Raw genomic sequence first — 27,402 nt, 5'->3', positions numbered from 1 at the left:
CCGCTTCACCCCCCCCGAGGGCCGCTGCACCTGCTTCTGTCACCGCGCTTTATTAAAGCTGCTGATTGGCCAGTGGCAGGGTTTTAGACCCAGGTTATGGACTCCTGATTGGTCAGTAACAGGGTTTTAGACCCAGGTTATGGACTCCTGATTGGTCAGTAACAGGGTATTAGACCCAGGTTATGAGCCCCTGATTGGTCAGTAACAGGGTTTTACACCCAAGTTATGGACTCCTGATTGGTCAGTAGCAGGGTTTTAGACCCAGGTTATGGACTCCTGATTGGTCAGTGGCAGGGTTTTAGACCCAGTTAATGGGTCCTGATTGGCCGGTAGTACCGTCTCAGGCCCAGTTTATGGTAATAGATCCGAGCTACTCACCAGGTTGGCCAGGATGTAGTGGTAGTTCTTCAGATGTTTTCCCTCGGATACGATCTGGAAACGAGAGCAAAACAATCTCAATATTTCAATTAAAGATAAAAGAGAATCGATGCCCCATGCAGCACTGTGGCAGTCTAATGCTCCATCTGTCATTTCAGCTTCTCATTTCAGCGATGTGTAATTTCAGTGAGATCTGTTTTCTTAAATGCACAGTAGCTCTGCTAAATGGTAAATGATGCTCATCAACAATAACAAGAACAACAATAATAATCCCATTACCCATCACCATTATCATCATAATTATAATCTGGTATTTTTCCACACAAGGCAGGTAGGAGATTGGCTTTCATTATTAAAAGGGTATAAAAGTATTTTTCAGATAAATAACAGTAAATTACAGTTCACAGGACGTCCCAAAGTTAGCGCTGCTTCCGCGGACGGTTCAGATACAGCCAGGTACGGCGGCCCAGGGTACAGCCAGGATACCAGGTACAGCGGTACAGCCGGGTACAGCCGGTACGCCACGTACAGCCAGGGTACAGTCGGGGTACAGCCAGGGTACAGTTGGGGTACAGTCGGGGTACAGTCGGGGTACAGCCAGGGCTTTCCGGAGCTCTGAGCTCAGAAGCGCCACAGACCAGTATCACTGCTGGGTACAGCGGCACAGGCCTGCCTCAGTCGGGGACAGCAGGGATACGTTGGGTAGCCAGGGTGCGCGGAGGGCAGCCACGGATCACAGTGCCAGGATCCGCAGCCCGTGTTTCAGCTCGGGGTACACGGGGTAGCGGCGCGGAAGGTACAGCCGGGTGAAAGGTCAAGGTCAACTCGGCCGGTGCGGTTCCGGTCAGGCAGGGGACAGTCTGGGTCAGCGGAGGAAGGCCAGGGTTCATTCGTGTACAGCCAGTTGGTTCAGCAGGGTGGAGGATACAGTCGGGGTACAGTCGGGGTACAGCCAGGCCCTTTCCCTGAGAGCTCTGAGCTTACAGAAGCGCCACAGACACAGTTTATCATCTGCTGAGTGACATATGGCCAGGGCGCTGCCCTCCAGTGACACGGGCGCAGCAGAGGATTATGGGTAATGGTGCCAGGCTGTGCTGGCGGAGGGCCCAGACGCCACGGACTCATTGGCTCCTGAGCTGCGCCGAGTCGCGGGACGCCCGCTTGTTTTCGCTGTGTCGGTCACACGGAGGCCCAGAGGGGGCGGCGGAGAGGACGCCAGCGAGCCTAATGAAAGGTCAAAGGTCAAACTCGGCATCGGTGTGCGTGTTTTCCCTCAGGCAGGAGGAGAGAGGCGGGCTCCGGAGCGGAGGAAGGGTCAGGGGTCTTCCTCATTTCGTCTGTAGAGCGCAGTCCTGTGTTTCCTCAGGAGTGGAGGAGGAAGGGTCAGGGGTCTTCCTCGTTCCGTCTGTAGAGCGCAGTCACGTGTTTCCGCGCCGCTGGATGCCGCCGTTAATCACACGATGGGAGAGAGCGAGCCGCGGCAGCGCTACAGAATTAAATAAATATATTCACTGAGATGCCGGGGGCTGTGAAAGCCCTCAGCACCGGAGCGGGGGCGTGGGGGGGGTTACTGAGGGGGAAGCAGTCGCCCCTGGGCCAGGACAGACAGCGGCTTTAGTTATTAACTGTGACCCCAACAAGGCGCCGGTCCTGGGGCTGCCCGGGGCTGCCTGGGGTCTGGGAAATAAATGTCAGGACCTGCAGAGGAACACGGCCCCTGCAGCTGTGTGTCTGAGAGGGACGAGGAGCTGTCTGCGCTGTCCCGCTCATAAAGGGAACAGACCGGGGAGCTGCTCCTGCAGGACTCCTGCTCCCTCTGTCCCGCTCAGAAAGGGAACAGACCGGGGAGCTGCTCCTGCAGGACTCCTGCTCCCTCTGTCCCGCTCATAAAGGGAACAGACCGGGGAGCTGCTCCTGCAGGACTCCTGCTCCCTCTGTCCCGCTCATACGGCCGTGGTCCAGGCAGTGAGGAATGTTCGGATTTGAGAGAGAGGCACGGAAACTCCCGTTATTCACCATTCCCTGGAGCCTGAAATCGTGGTGCCGCGTTTGGGGGGCTGAGGGGCAGCCTCGCTGTTCTCAGGTCAAAGAGCGGCGCCCTGCAGGTCAGGTGTTACCCCCTCAGAGGGTCTGTGAGCGAGCGCTGCTTAAGGTCACCGGTGTGGTCCCGCGCACAGGGCGGACCGGAGACCCTCTGTGGGGGGGGGGGTTTATTTAATCATGATGCATGGAGCGTGGGGCTGGAGGTGGGGGAGCGGGGGAGGGGGAGCGGGGAGCTGGAGGTGTGGAGTAGGGGAGCGGGGAACGGGGAGCGGGGAGCGGGGAGCATAGCGCGTGGCCTGTAACGATGCAGTGCTCACCTCTCTGAAAACATGTCTGGAAAATCTTGGACAAGATGGAGCAGCCCAGCAACCACAGGAGCAGCCCAGCAACCACTGATGTGAGGATTTCATTAGCCTGTGCACTGAGGCAGTATCTCTCTCCCTCCCTCTCTCTCCCCTCTCTCCCTCCCTCTCCCACTCTTTCTCCCCTCTCTCCCTCCCTCCTTCTTCTCCCCCCCTCTCTTCTGCTCTTGCTCCCCTCTCTCCCTCCCTCTCTCTCCCCTGCTCTTTCTGCCCTCTCTTCCTCCCTCTCTCCTCCCTCTCCCTCCCCCCTCTCTCTCCCTCTCCCCTCTTTCTCTGTCTCTTCTCCCCCTCCCCCTCTCTTGTTCCTGGGGCTCAGATGGGTGGAGGTGAGAGGTACTGTACCGTTCTGAGGATGGAGGCCAGCTTCTCCACCTCGCAGTCGATGACGATCTGGCCCTCCTTCTTCTTGTCCAGGTCCTGGAAGACCTTCATGAAGGCGGCCTCCGTCATGGTCTCCAGGTTCACCGAGGTCACCAGCCAGTTCTTCTCTGCCGCTGAGTCCAGAACCTTCTGCATCACCGTCAGCCCTGCGGGGGGGAAGAGGGGATGACGGTCAGTGAAAGAGGAGGGCAGGGAGGAGAGGAGGAATGCATGCAAAAACGAATCATCTGTGGTGAGTTCATCAGAGATTATCCCACACTCAGGAAAGGCGTGTCAGGACCTTTGGGCCCATGACCCCTGCGGCCCCCACAAGGGTTTAGTGTGTGCAGGGTGGTTTCTCTCTGTCAGGGTTTAGTGTGTGCAGGGTGGTTTCTCTCTGTCAGGGTTTAGTGTGTGCAGGGTGGTTTCTCTCTGTCAGGGTTTAGTGTGTGCAGGGTGGTTTCTCTCTGTGAGGGTAGAGTGTGCAGGGTGGTTTCTCTCTGTGAGGGTTTAGTGTCTACAGGGTGGTTTCTCTCTGTGAGGGTGCAGTGGGTGGAGAGCGCTCTCTCTCTGTGAGGGTAGTGTGCGCAGGGTGGTTTCTCCACCTTTAATGCCCTCATTCTGAAGTCTCTGAGTTCTGCTGTTTGCCTCAGGCAGGGTTTTATCACCAGTTCTGCTGAATCTCGTTTTTCTTTCGCTGTCAAAATGATTATCTGAGCTTTTCTGCTGGCTCGGTAGACAAGGTGAGACTTCATAACGCTAAAGAACTATTTTTACATGAGCAGGAAAGTCACACGCACCTCAAAGTGTTAATGCGCTGCGCTACGAAAGCTCCAACAGTCAACATCCAACTCCAGGGCGCAAACACGGGCGGCCATTTTGTGTGTGTGGTGTGGACCCGAATGCGTGCTTCTGTACTACAGAAAGTTCAGGTTAACCCAAGGTCAGTCCCTATACTGTATCGAGCACCAGGAACCTTGGTGCCTCACCTGTGAGTCTGTGTCTCTGTATATTTTAACCCAGTATCAGGCCCAATTGTACTGTAGCTCCCTATGGTCTTTACACCTGACACAGAACCACCCAGCTGGCCTGTGCAGTATCTCACTCGCTAGATAAATGAGCACAGGACCCAGCCTGGAAGCCGCGGAGGTCTTAATGACTGCGGTACAGGCTGCTTAATGCCTTACTTTGGTGGCTCACTTCAGCTGAACACCGGCGTTTCCACACTGAGTTTAATTCCCACAGTGAAGTGTGTGCGTTTCACACAGAGTATACTGTACCTGGCTGTCTGCACTGAGACCTGACTCAGCAGCGCTCAGGAAGCAGGGCTGAGCATCTCACCGTGGGCCAGCGTGCATTAAGAGCATCGGACGGGAAAAACAAACGAGGCTCAGTCTGTGAAATGTGGGTAAATAAAGCGGGAGACTGATGAGGCGGCAGTATTTCGGGCAGAGACACCCCCCGTGGCTGGGTGAACAGGGCGGCCCAAGCAGTAATTCCAGCATGCGGAGCTGATTGGCTCGTTTTTAGCCAAATGTAAATGCTAAAGTTCTGCTGTTGCTAATGCACTAAAGTGCCAGTTCTGCTCAGCCATTTGGTTGATGTTTGCTGGAGGTCAGGGTGAAAGAGTAAAAATAACGGAGAAGAGCTGTACCCCCCAGGAGAAGAGCTGTACCCCCCAGGTAAAAGCTCTCAGGTTTACTGGACGGTTTTAGTTCACACATCTACAACTGAACTGTCTGAACGTACAAGCTGAGTACAGAATACCTTCAGACGGGAAGGGCAGAGGTACACTTTAAACTGGCTGCTCATGATGACATGATCACAGGCCGAATCTCCACACCTTCTCTTCCACAAAATGAAAACTCTCTCTGAAGAGACATGAGGCTGATTCATGCACTGAAATGGACCTGACTGTTTAAACCCTGAACGAAACGTGGTCACAAATGGATTATATCACTTAGATTCTCGTCTTTTATGGGTCAGTAATGCCACAGAAGCTCAATAATTATCTTTAAGTCATGGTCAGAGCGTCAAAGAACAAATATTAAGAAGTAAAATAAAATAAAACGAATGGTTGGTTGTAAACGCCCCTCTGCGTGCCCCTGGGTGGATTCGGGGTGAATAACTCCGACATCCTATCCTTTCCAGGGCGATATTCTCCGATAGCCCAGACAGATTCCAGCTTGTTTTCACAGAGATGAATTCCATAATTTGTTTTGTATTCAACAAGAGTGGCTCCCACTATTGTTAAAACTGACCTTGTGTTATTAAAACATGAATTATGCATCAATTATGCAACAAGCAGAAGCACACCCAAACCACATCACACTCTTTTATTTCCTGTACATAAGCACCATTTTCACACACAAAGTACTCGTAAAAATGATCAGAACCTAACGATGTATCAACAAGTGAGGAATATAAAGAAGGGATAAATGTGTGAGAAGAGACTGAGGCATAATGGGGAAACCTGGGAGGGAAAAATATCTCTAAAAATAAACAATGGCATTTACTCTCCCTGACACAGTGGCCAGTCACATCCCTGTCATGAAGCTTACACTGACTTACACCGCAGCCACAAGCACAGCACGCATGTTATCGGCTCCGTACATCACATCATATTTACAGTCTCCGTACCAGCCTCATCCAGCACATCCATAATGCCTGTCACCATGACGACTCAGACTTATGCCACCAGTAGCACAGTGCGTCTGGAGTAATTATAACTATATTAGTGACTAACACGATATTCCTGTGGTGCTGCCAGCGTCAGATGAATAATAACATTCAATATCCCGTTTACAAGTTCCAAAACCAGGCATCTTTTGCATTCAAAAATAGTTTTTTTTATAATAGTCGAGTTATGACTGTTTCACAGCGCTATTGTAGAACTGAAAGTACAGTATGAGACACCGCTGAGGGTTTATGTAAGATGGCAGCTGCCAGAAGATCTGTGTTTCCCAGCATGCATTGGCACGGACGGACTAACACTAATTCCCCATATTTTTCCCACCCAGAACACTCTGTTGGAGCATAAAGATTTGTGAGGGCTTCTGTCATAATTGTTATTCATGTAAATCTGCCACAGGTGTGTGTGTGTGTGCGTGCGTGTGCCTGTGTGCCTGTGTGCGTGCGTGTGTGTCTGAGTGCATGCATGTGAGCATTTGTGCAAACACTCACACACACACATCAGGATGATGTTTAGCGGGTTAAAATAATCCAGACACACTGCAGTGTGGTATCCAGGCAACAGGAGGCATGCGATAGAGCTGCTGAAGGAGGGGGCTTTTCCATTTGGGGGGGGGGCGGGGGAGCTAATGACCCTGAAGTCCCCGGCAGGGCACAGAGTAGATCAGGGAGATAAATACAGCAATGATGCGTCAGTCCCGCTCTATCAATCACCGATCTGAATAACTCAGTCCACAGAGAGGGATGTCCGGGTGTTTGCAGAGAGCGGGGGCGAGCGAGCGGCTGGCTGTCGGATCGTCCGCGCTCCCAGAAGCCTCGGCGCTTGTCACTGTGTGTCACGCTCTGTCACGCACTGCACCTGTGCCAGATGGCCTTATGGGAAGGCTGAGGTCAGCCGGCCGTGGAGAGGATGGGAAACGCACACCTGGCGCTGACAGGTGCGCTGTCCCCTCCCGGCCTGACAGGTGCGCTGCCCCCTCCCGGCCTGCACTCCGACACGGAGTGGGCGACTGCTTTGACACAAGCTGAATGTTCGGCTCTTTTCAAAGTCTTTGCTGCCTTTACTCCTTTAAAACTCGGACATGATGGGTGGTGACACTAAGCAAGCTGGTGCAATGTCTCTCACCTGAGTCGGAGCTGTAGATGTAGACGAACTTGGTCCACTTGTAGTACTCGATGACGCCCACCAGGGCGTCCTGCAGCTCGGGGCGCAGCTGGATGACAAACTGATTGGACGTCTCGATGGGGAAGCTGGGCGTGACGAAGCACACGTGCAGCGCCCCGCAGAACGACATCAGCATGTTGACCGTCTTCCTGTCGTACAGCCCGATGATGGCGTACACTCCCTTAGAGAACTGGGAGCAAACTGAAAGGGAAGGGAGAAAAGCACAGGATATTAACAAGACCCTGAAGACATTCCTCACATCTGGTTAAAAAATTAAGGAACTGCTCACAAACCTTTCTGTCTGTCTCTCTCTGTCTTTCTCCTCAGCCTGTGGGCTAGCATACCTCAGCCCGTGAGCTAGCATAACTCAGCCTGTGAGCTAGCACACCTTGGCTTGTGAGCTAGCATACCTCAGCCTGTGCGCTAGTATACATTAGCCTGTGAGCTAGCATACATTAGCTGGATTTTGAGCTGCTAACCAGCCACTATAATTCACAGATATTTTATTGCTTTGATGATTGATGAAATAATTTGAGTTTGTCTTGCTGAAGCTGCTTAGTGGTGAGTTATTCATTAATTCTTGCACTGATCCAATGATTTCCATAGTCCTAGTGGGAAAAACTAGGACTTGCAGTGATTAATATGTTCAAAAGAGTTACATAATTCCAGCTGGCTTTATGCAGAGGAGACTACCAAAAAGCATGTGTTTGTTCCGATAAAGAGCATCGGTGTATTATATAACGTGATTTCATTTCTCCATCCCATGCACGTTAAAAATAGAAATACAGAGAATGAAACATCCCAAACGGTTGATAACCAGGTTTGCCACGTTCGGCCAGATGGCGCTTTGAGGATCCGAATGGCGGAATGCGCCATGCAGCGACCCGGTGCACAGCGACGCAGCCTCGCTGCTGGAGCCGATCTGTTTTTAGCACCGCTCTGTCTGGGATGGACTCCAGGGTTACGCACTGGTCATTGTGAATGGCTGCTGTGAGGCTATTTCCTGCACAGTATATGGCATCGTAAGCTTTCTTCCTCTATGGTATATGGCATTGTAAGCTTTCTTCCTCTGTGGTATATGGCATTGTAAGCTTTCTTCCTCTATGGTATATGGCATCGTAAGCTTTCTTCCTCTGTGGTATATGGCTCATAAGCTTTCTTCCTCTGTGGTATATGACACATGTTCTCTGGTATATGGCATCTTAAGCTTTCTTCCTCTATGGTATATGGCATTGTAAGCTTTCTTCCTCTACGGTATATGGCATTGTAAGCTTTCTTCCTCTATGGTATATGGCATCATAAGCTTTTTTCCTCTATGGTATATGTCATCGTAAGATTTCTTCCTCTGTGGTATAACCTCTAATGGTCTTCCAGTGTGGGCAACAATTGTTGGAAACAGCAGTTTGACTACAATGAGTGCAGAACCTGTCCAACAGTCATACATTCAGCAGCTCACAGAATTCAGGGCCCATAATGCAATGCTGCTCCTCAAAGCGTGAAAAAGAATGAACAAGGCTGAATACACAGGGGACAGACAGAAAATCACAGGAAGTATCATTAAAAATGATATCCAGCAATTTCATTGGTTAGAATGATGAGTGCTGGTGTTAACCTGGGCAGGCAGGAGAAGCCGAGCACAGAGACATCCATTCAGACATAAATGCAGTGCAAGTCTTTGTGAAAGTGGCATTAATGTGCTGCTGTATGGGGGGGGCAGTCTCAGAGGAGAGGAGGTTAAACCAGGCTCCAGAGTCTCACTGACATTTCAGCGACTCTCCACTCAAAATCTCTCTGTCTCTCTCCCTCTCTCTCAGTCTCTCTCTCTCTCTCCATCTCTCTCTGTCTCTCTCCCTCTCTCTCAGTCTCTCTCTCTCTCTCCATCTCTCTCTGTCTCTCTCTCTCTCTCTGCACGGTGCAACACTAATTCTCTGGTTCACAGGCCAACCTTGTCGCAGTTTCCTGTTGAGCCAAAATGTCTACCATCTGTTTAGTTTCACTCATTTTATTTTAGCCCCTCCCCGTAGCTTTGTTGTCAGGTCGTGTCTCTTGCCCTGGCTGGGCCTCGGCGGGTTTCTGCCTGGTCTGCCGCGGGTCCCGCGTTTTTCCGCGGATTTACTAAACAGATTGAAATTACAGTCTGTTCCCAGCCTTGGGCTCGGGGTCTGGAGGGAAGCGTGGCGCAGCGTGGCTCAGTGCCGGGAGCAGGCCACAGACAGTGCTGGGCAGGGCGAACCCGTGTCTCTGAACCTCTGAGTTCTGTGCTTCACATCCATGTGAAATCTGCCCTCAGACTGGACTCCGCCCCCCGACAGGGTGGAGAGTGCTGTGGCCACTCTGGAGGACATGGCTGATTAGGCCACGCCTCCTCCTGTGAGCAGCTCTGCTGGGGCTGGGTAAAGTGCAGATTATTCAGTCAGTTATGTTTTTAGGCACAGGTAAGGGGGCACAGGTAACCACTCCCTGAATGTAAAACTCTACTGAAGTTTCCAGTGAAGACGGTAGTGTTTGTATTAGCGTTAGAAGTGTCACAGCGGTTGGCTGTCAGGTGCTCTCTCTGCTCTGTACAGGAAGCTGAGGTCGGAGACGAGCAGAGCAGCCCCCCCCTGCTCCCCCCCCCCTCCCCCCCCCCCACGCAGCTGCCCAAAGCAGAGCGACTCCCGCTGTCCTCAGGCCCGTCCCGACAGCCGGCTGTGACAGGAGCAGGACGGCGGCCTGTGGAGGTTTTCATTTTGCCGAGCGGTTAGTGATGGGGGGGGTCAGACGGTAGGGGCCTCTGACCGACCCCCCCCCCCCCTTGACCCCGCGTGGCGGTAAGCACCCGGCAGCAGCTGTCTGTTTTGGCAGCTTTCCCTCCTCCTGCTTAGCCCTGCCACTTCAAACCAGCAGCGCATTACAGTGGGAAAGCTAAACAAGCAGCACAAGCTCAGGCGGGATGGCGGGAAAGTCAACAGCGTCTAGCACTCGGATGGCGGGAAAGCTAAACAGCGTGCTAGCCTACAGTGGCGGAAGCTAACAAGCGATGCTAGCACTAACAGGATGGCGGGAAAGCTAAACGAGCACCGCTAGCACTAACAGGATGGCGGGACAGCTAAACGAGCAGCGCTAGCACTAACAGGATGGCGGGAAAGCTAAACGAGCACCGCTAGCACTAACAGGATGGCGGGAAAGCTAAACAAGCGATGCTAGCACTAACAGGATGGCGGGAAAGCTAAACAAGCGATGCTAGCACTAACAGGATGGCGGGAAAGCTAAACAAGCGATGCTAGCTACAATGCGAAGCTAACAGCCGTAGCACAAAGGAGGGGACAGTAAACGAGACGTAGCACTAACAGGATGGGGGAAGCTAACGGCCGCTAGCACTACAGGAGGCGGAAGCTAAACGAGCAGGCTAGCATACGGAGGGAAAGCTAAAAGCGCGCTAGCATACAGATGCGGAAGCTAACGACACCTAGCACTAACAGGAGGGCGGGAAAGCTAAACGAGCACCGCTAGCACTAACAGGATGGCGGGAATGCTGAGAGGACAGCTGCCTGCCTGTCTCAGGTGGCCTCAAGACCATCTGCGTTATTATGCAGACTCAACATGATTGGTACTCCGCTACTCAGCACAACTCAACACAACCACTACTCAGCACAACTCAACACAACCACTACTCAGCACAACTCAACACAACCACTACTCAGCACAAATCGACACAACCGCTACTCAGTTTAACCACCACTCAGCACAACTTCTACTCAGTATAACCACTACTCAGCACAACTCAACATAACCACTACTCAACACAACTGCTACTCAATATAACCACTACTCAACAGAACTCAACATAACCACTACTCAACACAACTGCTACTCAATGGCTACTCAACACAAACACAACTCAACACAACTGCTACTCAGCACGACTCACAGTTTGTCCTCCCTCTCCCTTCGTCCTGCCTTAGAGATGTTTCTCCCTGGTGAGAGGTCAGTGTGAGCAGCCCGCTGTGTACAGAAGGGCCGTTCTCCCGGACGGGCCCGAGGAGGACGAAGCATCGCTCGCGCTGAAAACCGCACGCGGCCCGCTCGGGTCTCCGTCCCGCTCAGCGCCGGCCCGCTGTTCCCCCCGGTCCTTTAGCGAGGGCCCTGGGGATTTCGGGGGGACCCCAGATGGTGTTTTGCGCGCTGTGCCGATTTGTGCAGAGCGTGGAATTGAACGCTGGCCCGACAGTCCCAGTGCGCTCCACTCCCTCTCGGGACACCCCCCGCCCCCCACCCCCCAACCCCCCCCCCCGAGTCCCCCGCACGTCCCTGGAGGGCTACCTGTCCCAGGGATAAAATAAGTCCATTTCTCCACAGAGCCGTACGTGACTCAGGTTGTCCAGTGCGGGACGTGCTGTTCCTGGGAATCGGTGGGTTCTGAAGCGGTAAACACTAATCTCCGCTGAGATCCCCCAAACCTGATTGGACAGTTCTAGGTCAGCCATAAATAAGTGGTAATTTGTAATAAATTATAATGGTTATGATTATATATAGTCATTCTTAATGGAGCAGCCAAATGAGGTAAAATCAGGTTACCTTGTTCAGTGGAGCAGTAGTTCCTCTGCCTGCAGGGCCATTATACTGTTATTATTAGCCTGCACACACACTCACACACACTCACGCGCACACACACACACACACAAACACACACAAACCCAGCTGCTCTGTGGGGTCTTATCGTACACACACACACACACACACACACACTTTCTTTCTGCTGCTCTGTGGGGAGTCGAAACATTTGGACAACAGCAACTGGAAGAAATGATGGCTCAGACTGTGTGTGTTTGTTTGTTTGTGTGCTTGTGTGTGTGCGCATGCGCGCGTGTGTGTGTACATTTGTGTGTTCTTGTTTGTGTGCTTGTGTGTGTGCGCATGCGCGTGTGTGTGTGTACGTGTGTGTGTTGGCACATGCATTACTGATCGTGTGTGGACATGTGCTAGCAGGTACTCCTGCAGAGACAGTGGGCAGCAGTGACCGTGTCTGAACCCACGAATCTTATGTCTGCACACGCCCTGCAGAACCCACCAATCTAACATCTGTATACGCCCTGCAGAACCCACCAATCTAACGTCTGCACACACCCTGCAGAACCCACCAATCTAACATCTGAACCCTGCGAACCCCAATCTAAGTCTACACACACCTGCAACCCATCTAAGTCTAACAACCCAACATCTAATGAACACCTAACAAGTCTGTGACATAACCGACTCCACACATAGTTATCTAATATCCCCGGCACACAATTTCTCATCTAATTTTCTTAATATTAAATATTAAGATTATATTGGAAGCATATGACACTCTGTGTAACATTAGGCCCCTAAATCAGCTGCATATCTGAATCTTCCCTCGTCGCTCCGCAGCTGGTTCACTGATTCAAGGTGAGAAGCAGCACCTGCTCCTCAGACATTACAGCAGCTCTCTCTCTCCACTGTGCTGCCTGCAGGCTCTCTGCTTGCACGCCCAGCACCCAATCTATCCTGCTCCTGTTTCATCCTGTTATTGAGCAGTGGATGTATCGCACACACACACACACACACACACACACTACACACACACACACACACACACACACACACACACACACACACACACACACACACACACACTTGTCATAAATAAATCCAGTAAAATCACACACTGCCCTGCAGCCAGGCCTGCGGTCTCTTCAGTGCAAAATCAGCCCAATGCTGCACTGCCAGAGAATAAATATTCACCTCCATCTAAATCTAAATGAAGCGGTGCTCCGTAGTGACTTCATAAACCGCCCAGCCTGCAGCCTCCCTTCTGCGGACCACAGAGGACCGCTCTGTAATCCCCTCTAACACTGGGCTTACTCCACCCTCCTCTGCCTCTGGGCTTACTCCACCCCCCTCTGCCTCTGGGCTTACTCCACCTCCTCTGCCCCTGGGCTTACTCCACCCCCCTCTGCCTCTGGGCTTACTCCACCCCCTCTGCCTCTGGGCTTACTCCACCCCCCTCTGCCTCTGGGCTTACTCCACCCCCCTCTGCCTCTGGGCTTACTCCACCCCCCTCTGCCTCTGGGCTTACTCCACCCCCCTCTGCCTCTGGGCTTACTCCACCCCCCTCTGCTCTGCTTACTCCACCCCCTCTGCTTGGGCTTACTCCACCCCCCTCGCTCTGGCTACTCCACCTCCTCTGCCTGGCTTACTCCACCCCCCTCTGCCTCTGGGCTTACTCCACCCTGCCTCTGGCTTACTCCACCCCCTCTGCCTCTGGGCTTACTCCACCCCCTCTCCTGGCTACCCCTCTGCCTCTGGCTTACTCCACCTCCCCTCGGTCTCCACCCTCTGCCTCTGGGTTACTCACCCCCCTCTAACTCTGGGCTTACTCCACTTACTTTCACAAAACATTTCACAGAAGGCGAGGCTGTTTTTGGGTCTGAAATGGATTTGTGATAGCCTTCCAATTTGACAGGTGTTTTAACTGAAACAAGATTATGCTGTAACATAGAACTAATTATAATGATTAAAATTCTACATTTGTTATAATAATTATTATAACATAAATATTATAATGGTATATATATATATATATATGTATATATATATATATATATATAAATACATATAAATACACATACATGTGCTCCTAGTGCACTATACCATGTCAGAGTAATGTCAGATCCGCACACACTGTGTTTCACCATCTGAGCGCTGTATTGTGAATATTTAGAGGTCTTCTTTATGGACTTTGGGCAGAGGGAGGATGGATTAGTCCGTCTGCGCAGTAAAACGCACTTTACTTTGACACTGCGTTTTATGTCGCTCCCCTTGGAATCCCTTTTTATTCTTTTTCCATTTTCCCCCAAAGGTTGTATTTTCTAGTATTATAGAGTAGCCTTCTAAGCATATAAACAGCCCTCACAGTAAATCACAGAATGATTTTCACCAGGAGGAGGAAATATGGAGGACCAGGGCCGGCTGGAGCCTCTGCACAGGGGAACGGGGTCTGAGCATGAGCTGCATCTAAACGCGCCCCCCACCCCCCCCCCACATCCACCTTGCATGACCCCCACCCCCGCCCTGCCTCCCCTCACATCCACCCTGCTGTTCACTCATCCCCTGCTGTTCACTCATCCCCTGCTGTTCACTCATGCCCTGCTGTTCACTCATGCCCTGCTGTTCACTCATGCCCTGCTGTAGTGCATCCCTGTTTTTCACACAGAGACCTGGGCAGACGATGAGACGACGCAACAGCCTGAACCTGCAGCTGCTGCTCGAGGTTTCTGTCCGATCCAAGCCTGACCACTGGGGAAAGTGGGGAATGACGTTCTGGTGTGCCGGTCATTTATAATAATCTATAACACAGGCATCCGTTGTGTTTGATCTAAATTTTGGTCTCCCTGTCCCCAGCTCCAGCCCAAACCCTGCAGGGCGTTGGGGTCTGTGTGCTGCACGTATCCAGAGACCGTGACGAGGTAAAGATGTCCCACAGACTGTAAGAATTAGATTTCAGTCTGAAGCTTTAAACACTCAGCTGAGCTTCTTTAATTCACACCGAGCGTGGCGTCAAACTTCACAGCTCACCGTGTGCCAGGAACAGCAGAGTTAATCCTGCGTAATTCCCCTACACCAGTCACATGCAGCTGCCCAGCTTATTAAACAGGCCTCCCTATCAGACCAGCTCCTATAGACAGAGGCAGCTCCAGGGTTTCAGAGGCCCTAAACAAGTAACCGGGGGCAACCGCTCTCGGACCAGAGGGCAGTAATCATGGACCGGGGGGGAGAGGGGGAATGTGTTGCTGATTGCGGACAGTGGAACTGTCACAAGACCAATAGCATTGAAAGCGCTATTCACCCCAGTGAGTACTGCACCATTAAAGTGCAGAGTCATGTGGCCCAAATGGATGGTTGTGGTCCTAAACGACCACAGAGACTGTTTCTGCCAGCTGCCAGCCCTGCCTATAGAATAGTATATAGTTTATAGTGTATATATTGTTTCCCAGGTCAGGATCCATTTTGTGTTCACATGTTTGCTTTTTCTCCAATAAAAACCTTCCTTCCGTTATTGTCAATAGTGCCTCTTTACACAATGGCAGCGATTATTAACAATAATGCTGCTCATTTCCTACAGGGTCCCTGAAGGAATCCACCCGGCCAGAGGCAGGAACCAATCAGCGCTGAGCCTCAGGGGTCGGGGGTCATGCACTCCCCACAGGCACAGAGAGAGGAGGTAAGCAGCATTACAGACCCAGCCCAGTGTCAGGTAGGCCACACCCCTGAGGGGTAAATGGAGCTCCCATGCCCTTGGCTCCTGACAGTGTTCTGGGATAGCGAACCATTAGCGCTAACAAGCTACCTGCCACAGTTCATTAGCATCGATGAGAGCCGGGAGCACGGGGCCTGTTTGAGAGCACCTTCCCTTTTTAAGAGGCTTAGAGGTTTAAACCAGTGCCCTGGGGACTGCAGCTGGCCCTCGCCGCAGTGCCACCCTGCAGGCTGTAGATGGCAGCAGAGAGCTCGGCGCCGCTCGCCCTGTGGAGAGACGGCAGGCAGACGCTGAGGGTTGGGGGGGAATCGTATGAGTCTTCCGCATGGGTGCTCCGGCTCGGTTTCTGCCCCCGGGGCGTGGGCCTGAGGGGGATATGTGGCCACGAGGGGGGGCAATAAACCAGTGCTTATTCCCCCTCCTCCCTCCGTGCAGACGCTACTCTGAGCAGCTTCAGTGGCCCGCCGCAGGCTGGGCTCACCGACCGCGCAGTAATAGCGGAGGTGTGGCCTGTCAGATGACACGCGTGTCAGTGGTGACGTGTATGGAAGTGATGCGTGTCGGAGGTGAAGCCTGTTGGAGTGCTGTGGCCGCTCAGTGGATAAACACTGAGACCGAGCGCTTGGTCCTGCAGGCCTGGCATCACAGCAGCCTGTGATACGCGCATTAGCGCGCACGTTAGCACATGTTAGCGCACATTAGCACACATTACCGCACATGTTAGCGCACGTTAGCACACGTTAGCGCACATTACCGCACATGTTAGCGCACGTTAGCACACGTTAGCGCAGATTACCGCACGTTAGCGCACATTAGCACACATTACCGCACATGTTAGCGCACGTTAGCGCACATTACCGCACGTTAGCGCACGTTAGCGCAATTACCGCACGTTAGCGCACATTAGCACACATTACCGCACGTTAGCAAACATTAGCGCACGTTCCCACTGGAAACGAGCCAGGGCCAGGGTCTTCGGGGGCAGCGGGAGCAGATGTTGCTTCACTGGAAGGTGAAGCAGACCGCGGACCGTCCCCTCGCTGAAACACCGCACAGCGCCGTTAACGGCTAATTAACCCGCTAATTGAGACGGCCAGGCCCTCCGGCTGCGGGCCGCGGCGCTCCCTGCTGTCCGCGGCAACACGGCGGCTGGACCCGCGTTCCGAGCCCCGCCCGAGTCTCCGAGCGGAGCCGGGAAAGTGGAGCCTGTAGGCGGTAATGAGCCGGAACCTTCTCTGCCCATATGCGCTCAGTAATGCCCAGGTGCTGAGAGCAGGGCGCGAAACCCCCGCTCTGAAAACAGCCAGGACAACATAAGAGAAGGAACATCTGCCTCCTTTCCCAGAATGCACCGGGCACATTTGCGCTAAAGGAGGAAAGAAAACCACAGAAGCATTTTGCTCCGAGACGAACGTCCCGAAGTCTTTCAGAAGAGAAAAAAACGTGGCGATCCTTGTATGCCCTACATACGAAAGTAGGACAGGCGAGGCGATGGGTTTTAGACAGGCTGGAAACTCATTTTCATTAGAGCAAATTAAACTGTGGGGAATCTGATTAGATGATGCGGGCGGCTAATATGACCTGTCAGTGTGAGACTCCCTGTCTGAGAGCCTGTGATCTGGCTGTTCCTGCGCTGTTCTCAGTGTGCCTGTGGTCTGGCTGTTCCTGCGCTGTTCTCAGTGTGCCTGTGGTCTGGCTGTTCCTGCGCTGTTCTCAGTGTGCCTGTGGTCTGGCTGTTCCTGCGCTGTTCTCAGTGTGCCTGTGGTCTGGCTGTTCTGCACTGTTCTCGGTGTGCCTGTGGCCTGGCTGTCCCTGTGCTGTTCTCAGTGTGCCTGTGGTCTGGCTGTTCCTGCACTGTTCTCAGTGTGTCTGAGAGCCTGTGGTCTGGCTGTTCCTGCGCTGTTCTCAGTGTGTCCTGCAATGCCTGGCTGACTGTAAAAAGTTGTGTCGCTCTGGATAAGAGCGTCAGCTAAATGCCTGTAATGTAATGTAATAAATGAGAAGAGTGGCCAAAAATGTCTTGGAAAAACAATTTTTGAAAAAGAAATTCAAAGAGGACTTGGGTAGCTTGGGAATTAATGTTTGGGGACAGTCTAGTCTCTAAGGACACAGGCACATTCTCACACATGGAGAGAGAATGACAGAGATAGAGAGAGAGAGCAAAAGAGAGAGACAGAGAGAAAGCGAGAGAGAGCAAAAGGAGATAGTGTGAGAGAGAGAATGGCTCTATTCCTAACTGTTGTTGCTAGTTTATTAATCACCTGACAAACGGTTCACTTAGACCTTTAACTTAGAAATCCCATGGGAATCTGGTCCGAAGAAGAATTACAGAGAGCCAATGCTCTGCTGGGTCCGGTGGGAACGGCCTCTGGCCAGTGTAGAGCGGTCTGACTGATGACTTAAGAGGGAAATACAGCATCTCTTTCTTCACACGGTAACGTCCTCTACAGGCACCTACTGCTGCTCCCATAGGCTGAGACTGCAGAGAAAGCAGTCCTTCCAGCCAGTGGCCTTGCAGCTCATAGACCACGCCCACATACGCATTAAAACATGGCCGTGGTCAGAGTGAGAGAGAGGTCCTAGTACCACCTCACACTTCGATTGGCAAGACAATCTGCCACCACTTCAAAGTATATCACAATAACAAGCCACACCCACACACGATACCTCACAATGACAAGACACCCACACACGATACCCCACAATAACAAGACACCCACACACGATACCTCACAATAGCAAGACACACCCACACCACCTAACAATAGCCGACAACAACAGGACACATTCCCAATATCTCACAGCATTATTAAGACCACAAGAGCTGGAGAGCTACTAAGAGAAGAGGTGCAGATTTTACCTGAGCAGGTTCACTGTTGGTTCTGTTTGATTTACAAGTGTGTCAATAATGTCGACACGTTGGTGTACAAATCCCTGTCTCTCAGCACTGTTCAGAATGATCACCCTGGCATTTACTTCCAAATCTTCATCTGTGTGCAGCCCAATTTGGGGTGACCTTTAGTTGTGGGCGGGGATTATGTAATGTAGAATTTGGTAGATTTATTTGTTGTCAGATCAGGTTGCCTGTTTAAATATTCACACTCAGTTCTGTTTAGGAAAATAACATAATTATTACAGGCACAATGATTTCATATAAAGATATAAATTGTGGTTTAACAGCATATCAAACCAACTCTGAAGGAGAAAGAGGCTAGCAGACGAGCCCCATTCAGAGCAGGGGTACACGGTTCATGCACGTTAGAAGCATGCAGATTGATCTCTAAATCACGGCACATCATGACTGAGAGGAAACAGGAAATAGGAAATCAGCGGTCAGATCGCTGCAAACACCGCGTCACGTTTTGACGTGAAAGTAAAGTAATTCTGTCCAAAGGAATGGCTGATAATGAGAGGAACAGGAATCAGCTGCCAACCGGTTTGAATCATTCTGCTAATTAATTAAGGGTTTGATTTTTAATCAAGAAAAACAAGCAAATACAAGCTGAGAAAAATGATCAAATTAAAGTCAAGAGCCAAGACCTGCCCACAAGGACTGGGTGTTCTCGGGTGCGTCACGATAGTGTACAAATCCCAATATGGGCGGTCGTGATACAGTGTGTATCTTGACATGGGTGTTGTGATACAGAACCTATCTTGATACAGAGGTCTCAGTACTGTTTGTATCCTGACGTGGGGGTCACAGTGATACTGGGGTCTCAAGACAATAACATGTCATGAGATGGGGATGTTTATACAACGCATGTCCTGATACTGGGCATTCGACACAGTGCATGTCCTGATACTGGGCATTCGATGCAGTGCATGTCCTGATACTGGGCATTCGACACAATGCATGTCCTGATACTGGGCATTCGATGCAGTGCATGTCCTGATACTGGGCATTCGACACAGTGCATGTCCTGATATTGGGCATTCGATACAGTGCATGTCGTGATATGCATGGGATCCTATGAGCCCAGGATGCAGAGGGGCATGCAGGCCCGGTTGCCTGTGTGATGGCATTACCAAAATAACGGCTTTACATTTAAATATGTGCATTTAGAACAGTACCTTACTGATAATACAAATGTGCATGTTTCACAGAAATTAATTTTTTAAAAGCAGAAACATATGGCTACAGAAATTAATACGTGGATCGCCAAGAGCTAAGCTATGATGTATTGCTGTGTAAATATTTTGAGCAGAGCCCTACATCTCAGTTCCTCACTGTACTTAGACAGGCCCACACCAACTCACAATGCTGTACTGAGATATGCTTCATCACTGTAGCAACACACCCACCTCCCTCCTCTCTGAACTCCCCAGGGATGTGTGCCCCCCCCCCCCTTCCTCCACAGAGCACAGAGCCAGCGAGGCTCAGCCCCCATACCTCAGGAGACTTCACCAGAGAGGACTGGGGGTCTCCTGTTCTGTTACAGCGCACCTCTGTCCGTCCATCCATCAGTCTGTCCCTCAGTTCATCCGTCAATCTGTCCCTCTGTCTACTCCCTGCCAGCACCCCCGCCCCCCCAACCCCAGTACAGTACTCCCTGCCAGCCCCCCCTGCCCCCCCCAGCCCCAGTACTGTACTCCCTGCACCCCCCCCCCCAGCCCAGTACAGTACTCCCTGCCAGCCCCCCCCCCCCCCAGCCTCAGTACTGTACTCCCTGCCACCCCGCCCCCCCCCCCCCCCCCCCCGCCCCAGCCCAGTACCTCCCGCCCCCCCCCAGCCTCAGTTGTACTCCTGCCGCCCCCCCCCAGCCCCAGTACAGTACTCCCTGCCCAGCCCAGCCCAGCGCTGCTGCTCTGTTATCAATGGAGCTGCAGAATGAGCCTCTGCCGCCTGGGAGAGCTCCTGTCTGCCTGCAGCTGAACACTGACAGTCCCCACCTGCTTTAAGCCATTCTTTACACAAACTGCCTTCCCACAGTCAATAATAAATATTTATACCCACCAATTCCACAGAGTAATGAGTTGAGTTATGATACGATAAATAATAGATTACATGCTTCCGATGAAGCGTCGCTGGCAAACCAATCAGTCAAGCAGCTGCGCGGCTGCCAGGGCCTGTCTGCAGCGCTGTCTGACCCAGCGTTTAATGCGCTTCTGCAGCGCTGTCTGACCACGAGCGTTCTGCACGCGTCTTCCAGTGCGCTTCTGCAGCGCTTCTACCAGCGTTTAATGCGCTTCTGCAGCGCTGTCTGACCCAGCGTTTAATGCGCTTATGCAGCTCTGTCTGACCCAGCGTTTAATGCGCTTCTGCAGCTGTCTGACCCAGCGTTTAATGCGCTTCTGCAGGCTGTCTGGCCCAGCGTTTAATGCGCTTCTGCAGCGCTGTCTGACCCAGCGTTTAATGCGCTTCTGCATGGCTGTCTGACCCAGCGTTTAATGCGCTTCTGCAGCGCTGTCTGACCCAGCGTTTAATGCGCTTCTGCAGCGCTGTCTGACCCAGCGTTTAATGCGCTTCTGCAGCGCTGTCTGACCCAGCGTTTAATGCGCTTCTGCAGCTCTGTCTGACCCAGCGTTTAATGCGCTTCTGCAGCGCTGTCTGACCCAGCGTTTAATGCGCTTCTGCAGTGCTGTCTGACCCAGCGTTTAATGCGCTTCTGCAGCTCTGTCTGACCCAGCGTTTAATGCGCTTCTGCAGTGCATGCATTGCCTCATTTGCGGCTGCAGATGGAATCTCCTCGACCCAAAACTCGCATTTCACATGCATGACAAAGAAGCCATTCTGACTTCAATTTAGTGGATTGGTGCTTGTGATTGTGTGTGTGGGTGTGTATATGAGCATGCGTGTGTGTATGAGTGTGCGTGTGTGTGTGTGAGCATGCATGTGTGTGTGTGTGTGTGTGCGAGTGAGCCTGCATGTGTGTGTGTGTGTGTGTGTGCGAGTGAGCATGCATATGTGTGTGTGTGTGAGTGTGTGTGTGTGCACGAGTGAGCATGCATATGTGTGTGTGTGTGTGCACGAGTGAGCATGCATGTGTGTGTGTGTGTGTGTGTGTGTGTGTATGTATGTGTGTATGTGTGTGTGAGTGTGTGTGTGTGGTATGCATTTTGCTCTGGTGTTTAACTTGTGTCTAAATGTGGCTCTGGAGCAGAAATCCTGGTGTTAATCGTGGCCGTTATCAGGGCTAATGCAGTCTGATAATGCAGTGCATATAATGCAGTCTGAGTGCTGCGATTGGTCAGTTTCCTCACATTACGGTACACCAAGCAAAAACACCCAGCAGTACCCCCTCTCCCCTCACCCCCCCAACATCCCCAAGCCTCCCATTTCCAGCAGGAACCAGCAAACGGCTGAGCTCTGCTTCACTCTGACACAGGCTGAGCTGTGCTTCGCTCTGACACAGGCTGAACTGTGCTTCGCTCTGACACAGGCTTCGCTCTGGTTCACTCTGACACAGGCAGTGGCTGAGCTCTGACACAGGCTGAGCTCTGCTTCGCTCTGACACAGGCAGCGGCTAAGCTGTGCTTCACTCTGACACAGGCAGTGGCTGAGCTCTGACACAGGCTGAGCTTGCTTCGCTCTGACACAGGCAGCGGGAAACGGCGCCACGACTCCTTCTGCACCTCAGTAATCCCTCAATTTTCTTTTTACAGATAAAGAGCGCGTCGCTGTCAAACAGTCAGAATGTAAACTCAGCCCATGAACAGAGGCGGAGCCGTACAGGGGGGCGGAGCTGTACAGGGGGGCGGAGCCATACAGGGGGGCGGAGCTGTACAGGGGGCGGGGCCGTACAGGGGGGCGGAGCCGTACAGGGGGGCGGGTTGGAAAGAGCCCCGCTCTCCTGCTCTGATAGAGACACTTTTATGTTTCCTGTCTGCATTGTAATTGCACTCAATGGCAGATTATGGTAATGTAATTTCTGCACTGAAGGGCATTGTGACTAATATTCTTATTTGCATAAGGTCTCCAGCGGCTTCTCTGTTTAACTGCTAATCCCGAGCTCGGGGACCCACGCGCACAAACACGCGGAAAACACGCCGACGCCCTTTCACAGCGAGCCGCGGCTGCGCGCACTGGGCATGCTCAGATAAAGACACGCCGCCGTGCGAATGTTGATTATGAATAAAGCGGGTCTTAGGATTTACAACTCGACGGGTAGCGGCGAGAAAATCCTTCATCCTTTTATTTTCTCCGTTTAGCAGCTTCCAGCCTGAGCCCTTCATCTTTCAGAGGTTTGCATGCCCCCCCCCCCCCCCCCCCGTGCCCCCCCAGAAGAATGACGGGGCCCGGCAGGTGGCAGAGAGCCGCAGGGGTGCAGAGGAAGCCCCCGCCTAGCCGGGCCCAGCTGACTCCTTTCACCCCCCAGCGACACAAGCGCCGCCATTCACAGCCTTTCAGAGATGAGTGCATTCACTGCCTCAGAACTAGAACCAGAAACAGAATCAGAAACAGACCCAGAGCCTTTCCCTGCTCCAGAACCAGAATCAGAGCCTTTCACTCCCCAGAACCAGAACCAGAACCTGAAACAGACCAGAGCCTTTCACTGCCCCAGAACCAGAACCAGAACCTGAAACAGACCAGAACCAGAGCCTTTCACTGCCTCAGAACTAGAACCAGAAACAGAACCTGAAAATGACCAGAACCAGAATCAGAGCCTTTCACTGCCCCAGAACCAGAACCTGAAACAGACCAGAACCAGAGCCTTTCACTACCCCCAGAACCAGAACCTGAAACAGACCAGAACCAGAGACTTTCACTGCCCCAGAACCAGAACCAGAACCTGAAACAGACCAGAACCAGAGCCTTTCCCTGCTCCAGAACCATTTAGAGCTGAGCGTATTCACTGCTCCCCAAACCAGAACCAGAGCCTATCAGTGCGTGCACCTGTTACTGTGTACGGATGTGTACTTGTGTGTGTTTGAATATGTATGCTCTTGTGTGTGATGTGTGTGTGTGTGTGTGTGTGTGTAGATACTGTATATTCATGCATTTATGCGTGGGAGATATGAACTCATGAATCATGTAACTGCATATCTGTTTCAGCAGATAATATTAGCATTGGCAAAATAGCTGCAGGCTCTATTGTTTTTATTTCCCTGTAAGTAATTCCGATGTGGTGGGGGGGGTGTAAGGATGGGGGGGGGGTTCTGTACACGTGACCGCTGTGGATACCTCCTGAAAGCCTCTTGCTGTGCATTCAGATGTATAATGAGATGCCAAGCCTCCCCCTGATGTCACAAAGCGAAGGCGGTTACCACGGATACACATGTCCACCCCCCCCCCACCCCCCCGACTCCCATCTCCAACCCCACCCCCACCCTGTACAAAGACAAATTAGACCATGCTTCCAAAAATCTGTTCTATGGCACGTTATTCTTCTTCCCACTCAGATACAAATATATGTGAAACACGCTCTTGTCTAAATGGCCTCTAGATGGTTATTAGCTAAACAGGGGGAGTGTGGAAAAGTTCCATGTAACACTGTTAAATCAACATCTTCAATAATGCACAGAGAAACTCCCCTCTCTTCTGCAAGCATTAAGACAGCGCCTGGCCAGTCATGTAATAATTAGAAGTGCGGTAATCGCAGCTTGCAATGACATCATGACACACACACTCAGCTGTTGGGTATGTCTGTGTGGGTACTGGGTGTGTGAGCAGAAAGAACCACTCCTTCTCTGCCCTCTGGGCGACCTTCATCTGAAACAAGCTCAGAAAATAAAGAACAAACCGGGGACATGTGACGCTTTACCGCCAGAAAATATCATAATATCAGTCATAATCATCGACTTCTGCAGAGCTGTTTCCGAATTCAATCTCGTAGGGACGGCCGCCTGACAACGGACTCCATCCTGACGGAGGGATGCGTCCCGCCTGACATACCCAGATCCACGGAGGATTGGTCCGTGACCAAGGGACCCAGATCCTGACGGAGGGGTATGCTGGGTCCCGCGCTGACCAAACGGACACCGAGGAGCATGATGGAATTCGGGAACGAGTCGTCCTTCTAGAACAAATCCTGGAAGGCCGCGACGGGAGTCGGCTCGGCCGCCCACAGAACCGGAATCCGCTCTGTTCCCCGTGACAACGCGCCTGGTTACGGGTGCGCGGAGAGACGCTCCTCCGGAGGGTGCTCGTTTCGCCCTCGTTTCCTGTCCCGTCACACCTTCGCCCCACTCGAACGGAGACGGGCCGGGGGAAGGGCGGGCGCTCACACCGAGCATCTCGCTGCGCGGCTCCCCGCAGCGCCAGAACCCCTGCGCCCAAAACGCCCGCTGCCTCGTGTGGATTTTCGGGCCCTGGAAGAGATTCTGAGTTTCGTGAACTGGCTGCTGCGTCTGTTTCTCTGAAATTAACGAGACTCCGCTTGTTTGTCAGCTCGCTGTGAAAACACAAGGGCCAGTGAGCTCAGAGCTTAGTCAGAGGCGAACCAGAATCGGGTCCTGTAGCTTCTGGCAGAATTATGTCCTCACGACAGAGTCACACAACACACATTCGCTGTGATTTGGATGTGACATAAATATGGACATCAGAGCCACTCCGCCTGCTGAATATTTATGATCTGGTTCCCAAAACACTCAATGTTATCATGGCTAGTGCAAAGGGGTGAACTAATTAAATTCACAGATCATGTTGTGTTAGTATCATGATTGTTTTAATGGATGTTCCACTGAAGAGGATACGGAGGTGGCAGATGAACTGTGTAGCCGTCATTCCTGATGTGTCATGAATGAAATGAACACAGGAGTGCTTTGCCAAACTGTTCCGACGGAAACGATTATACTTAGAGAAAGGATAGCCAGCACTAACATGTAAAGACCAAAGCTTTGGCACTGCCACACTGAATAAAATTACACCTGGGGTCACACCACCGTGGCATTTTTGAACAAGTCATTTGATGGGAAAAGCAAAAATACAAAATTCTTCTACAAGTTTAACACCCAACTGAGTTACAGCAGCAGCACAGACCCTGAGACACTAAACCAATAACAGATTTTTAAAATCATACTTGTAAAAAAAAGACATCACTAACAGCAAAAACACAAAAAACCTTTACACCTCACTGCCTGCTTTATGTCCGTAAGGAAATATGTGAAACAGACCAATAAACAGCTAGATAGAGGACTTCCAGGCATTACCAGTCGCATGCAGAGCAGTTCTGCCCCACAGGCACTACCAGTTGCATGCAGACCAGTTCTGCCCTCAGGCCTAAATACAGCCAAGTGGAATTAATGCTTTACAGCACAGGCCAGAAATGAGCTGCAGAACTGATTCCATTTGAACATGAACATGTCATGTGACGGCATCACCTGGCCATATCACCCTAAAACAAGGGAGTCAAAGTCCATGTCCTGGACAGCTGCAGGTTTAACTCCAGTCCTGGAGGGTCTACAGGTTTAACTCCAGTTCTGGAGGGCCGCAGTGCCTGCAGGTTTAACTCCAGTCCTGGAGGGTCTGCAGGTTTAACTCCAGTTCTGGAGGGCCGCAGTGTCTGCAGGTTTAATTCCAGTCCTGGTAAAATCTGGTTGTTCTGGTTTCCTTTCAATTAGCCATCAATCTTAGCCTTGGAAACAAGCCATGTAGACTCTTTAATGCCAATTAATGACTTAAATGAATCACTTAAGTGCTGAAACACTTCAAAAACCAGCAGACACCCTGCCCCCCCAGGCCTGAAGCCTGACACCCCCACTTTACAAAACCACACAGCAGCAGCATTGTCATTATCACCCTGCAGCATCACAGTGTGACACAGTCCCTGCTGGACCACTCCGCATAACCACACCGCTAAAATCAGTCAGCACAGCGCCATACTGCATTAACGCCTATTATCACCCTAAATAAAAATACCCCTCCAGTGTAGCGTGCTGATCGTGTAACACTGTTTGTGACCTGAATTATAACCTTAAGTGTGGAAATATCCGTGCTATCATTTAGGGAAGTAGGTCAGGAACATTCATTTTAGGGTCATATTTAGGCCTGCTGATTGTACCTTAAGCTGGTTAAGCATATCCCTACTGGAAGCCTGGTTTAACGGAATCCTTGGTGGCAGATTGAATATCTTATTCACGGGTACATTTATGAGGCACGGTCTCTTCCAGGCTACGGGGCAGCAACAGAGAGGTGGACCGACGAAATCAGTAGAACCCAGAGTGGGTGCTCGCGCGCTCCATACAAAGAGAGAGAACGCATCAAGGCACAACCGCGCACGTCACTAATAATGTGACGTCACCACTCAACTCTCTCTCCATTGCTCGCTTCTGAGTCTTCCGAAGTTTATAAACGTATTAAACTACCAAGCATACCAGAAGCCAGACGAGGCTGCAAAAAAAAAAAAAAAAAAAAAAAGCTCAACGAGATATAATTTTATTTTAATCGACTGCAGTTAATTTTTAACGACGGTGCATTATTATACAGCTGTCAACACAGGATTTGTCTTCATAAACTTAATTATCCCTGTTTTATTAGACCGTCCTGCAATGTGTTGTCCAGTTATCAGGCACCTGACACGAATACAAATACACAGTGTGTGTGTGTGTGTGTGTGTGTGTATGTATGTATGTATGTGTATATATATATATATATATATATATTCAGAGAGAGAGATTTGCCCGTTAAACCGGCAATATAAAGCTAGAACTTGCAGTCAATGAAATATCCGCAGGGGATTTAATATGATGCATTTGTTCTCAGAGTGTGTGCATGGGAAATACGAAGTGTCCTGGGAATACGCGGACGGGTATGTCCTGCCGTGATGTATCTTTCAATACCTCAGTCCAGCTAAGGTGAACGCAGGGCGTGAATCCGCACACAAACAAAGCCGTATACGGCATAAAGAACGCAGCGTCTGAAGAGCTAACGACACTCCACAGAAATCTTCCGCAATTAAAGTCAAATTGAATGATAACGCCGTGGAGACAGAGAGGGTCTGGTGGAAAATATGACTTGGCAGCACGAGGGAACTCAATTACAGGTGTTACAACTGACATCTGCACGCCATTAGGGAGTTCTGATGTGTTGCCAGATTTCTGATCTTGCCGTCGCAATTAGCCATTCCCTGTTGCATAATTATGAGAAGGCCGAAGCTTCTGAATTCGGTTGGTCTAGTATGGTACGCGCGACAGGTACACGCGCACTACCCACGCGCGGTGCTGCTACTTAGTTATTCTGTGTAATCGAGGGCCAGAACGCACGA

The 27,402-nt window shown here is 51.4% G+C and overlaps 1 protein-coding gene across 1 annotated transcript in view; it reads right to left on the bottom strand.

The window, feature by feature from the left end:
• Positions 1 to 27,402, bottom strand: part of gria1a (glutamate receptor, ionotropic, AMPA 1a) — a 69,959-nt gene that overhangs the window by 40,232 nt on the left and 2,325 nt on the right. The window contains 3 exon segments of the mRNA XM_064325268.1: positions 379 to 432; positions 3,126 to 3,310; positions 6,961 to 7,200. Coding sequence (XP_064181338.1) covers positions 379 to 432; positions 3,126 to 3,310; positions 6,961 to 7,200 — 479 coding nt within the window.

The sequence above is a fragment of the Anguilla rostrata genome, chromosome 3, assembly GCF_018555375.3.
Source record: "Anguilla rostrata isolate EN2019 chromosome 3, ASM1855537v3, whole genome shotgun sequence".
NCBI classification, from domain to species: domain Eukaryota; kingdom Metazoa; phylum Chordata; class Actinopteri; order Anguilliformes; family Anguillidae; genus Anguilla; species Anguilla rostrata.
Note: the sequence above shows the minus strand (reverse complement) of the source record. Positions and strands in the feature narration are given on the sequence as shown.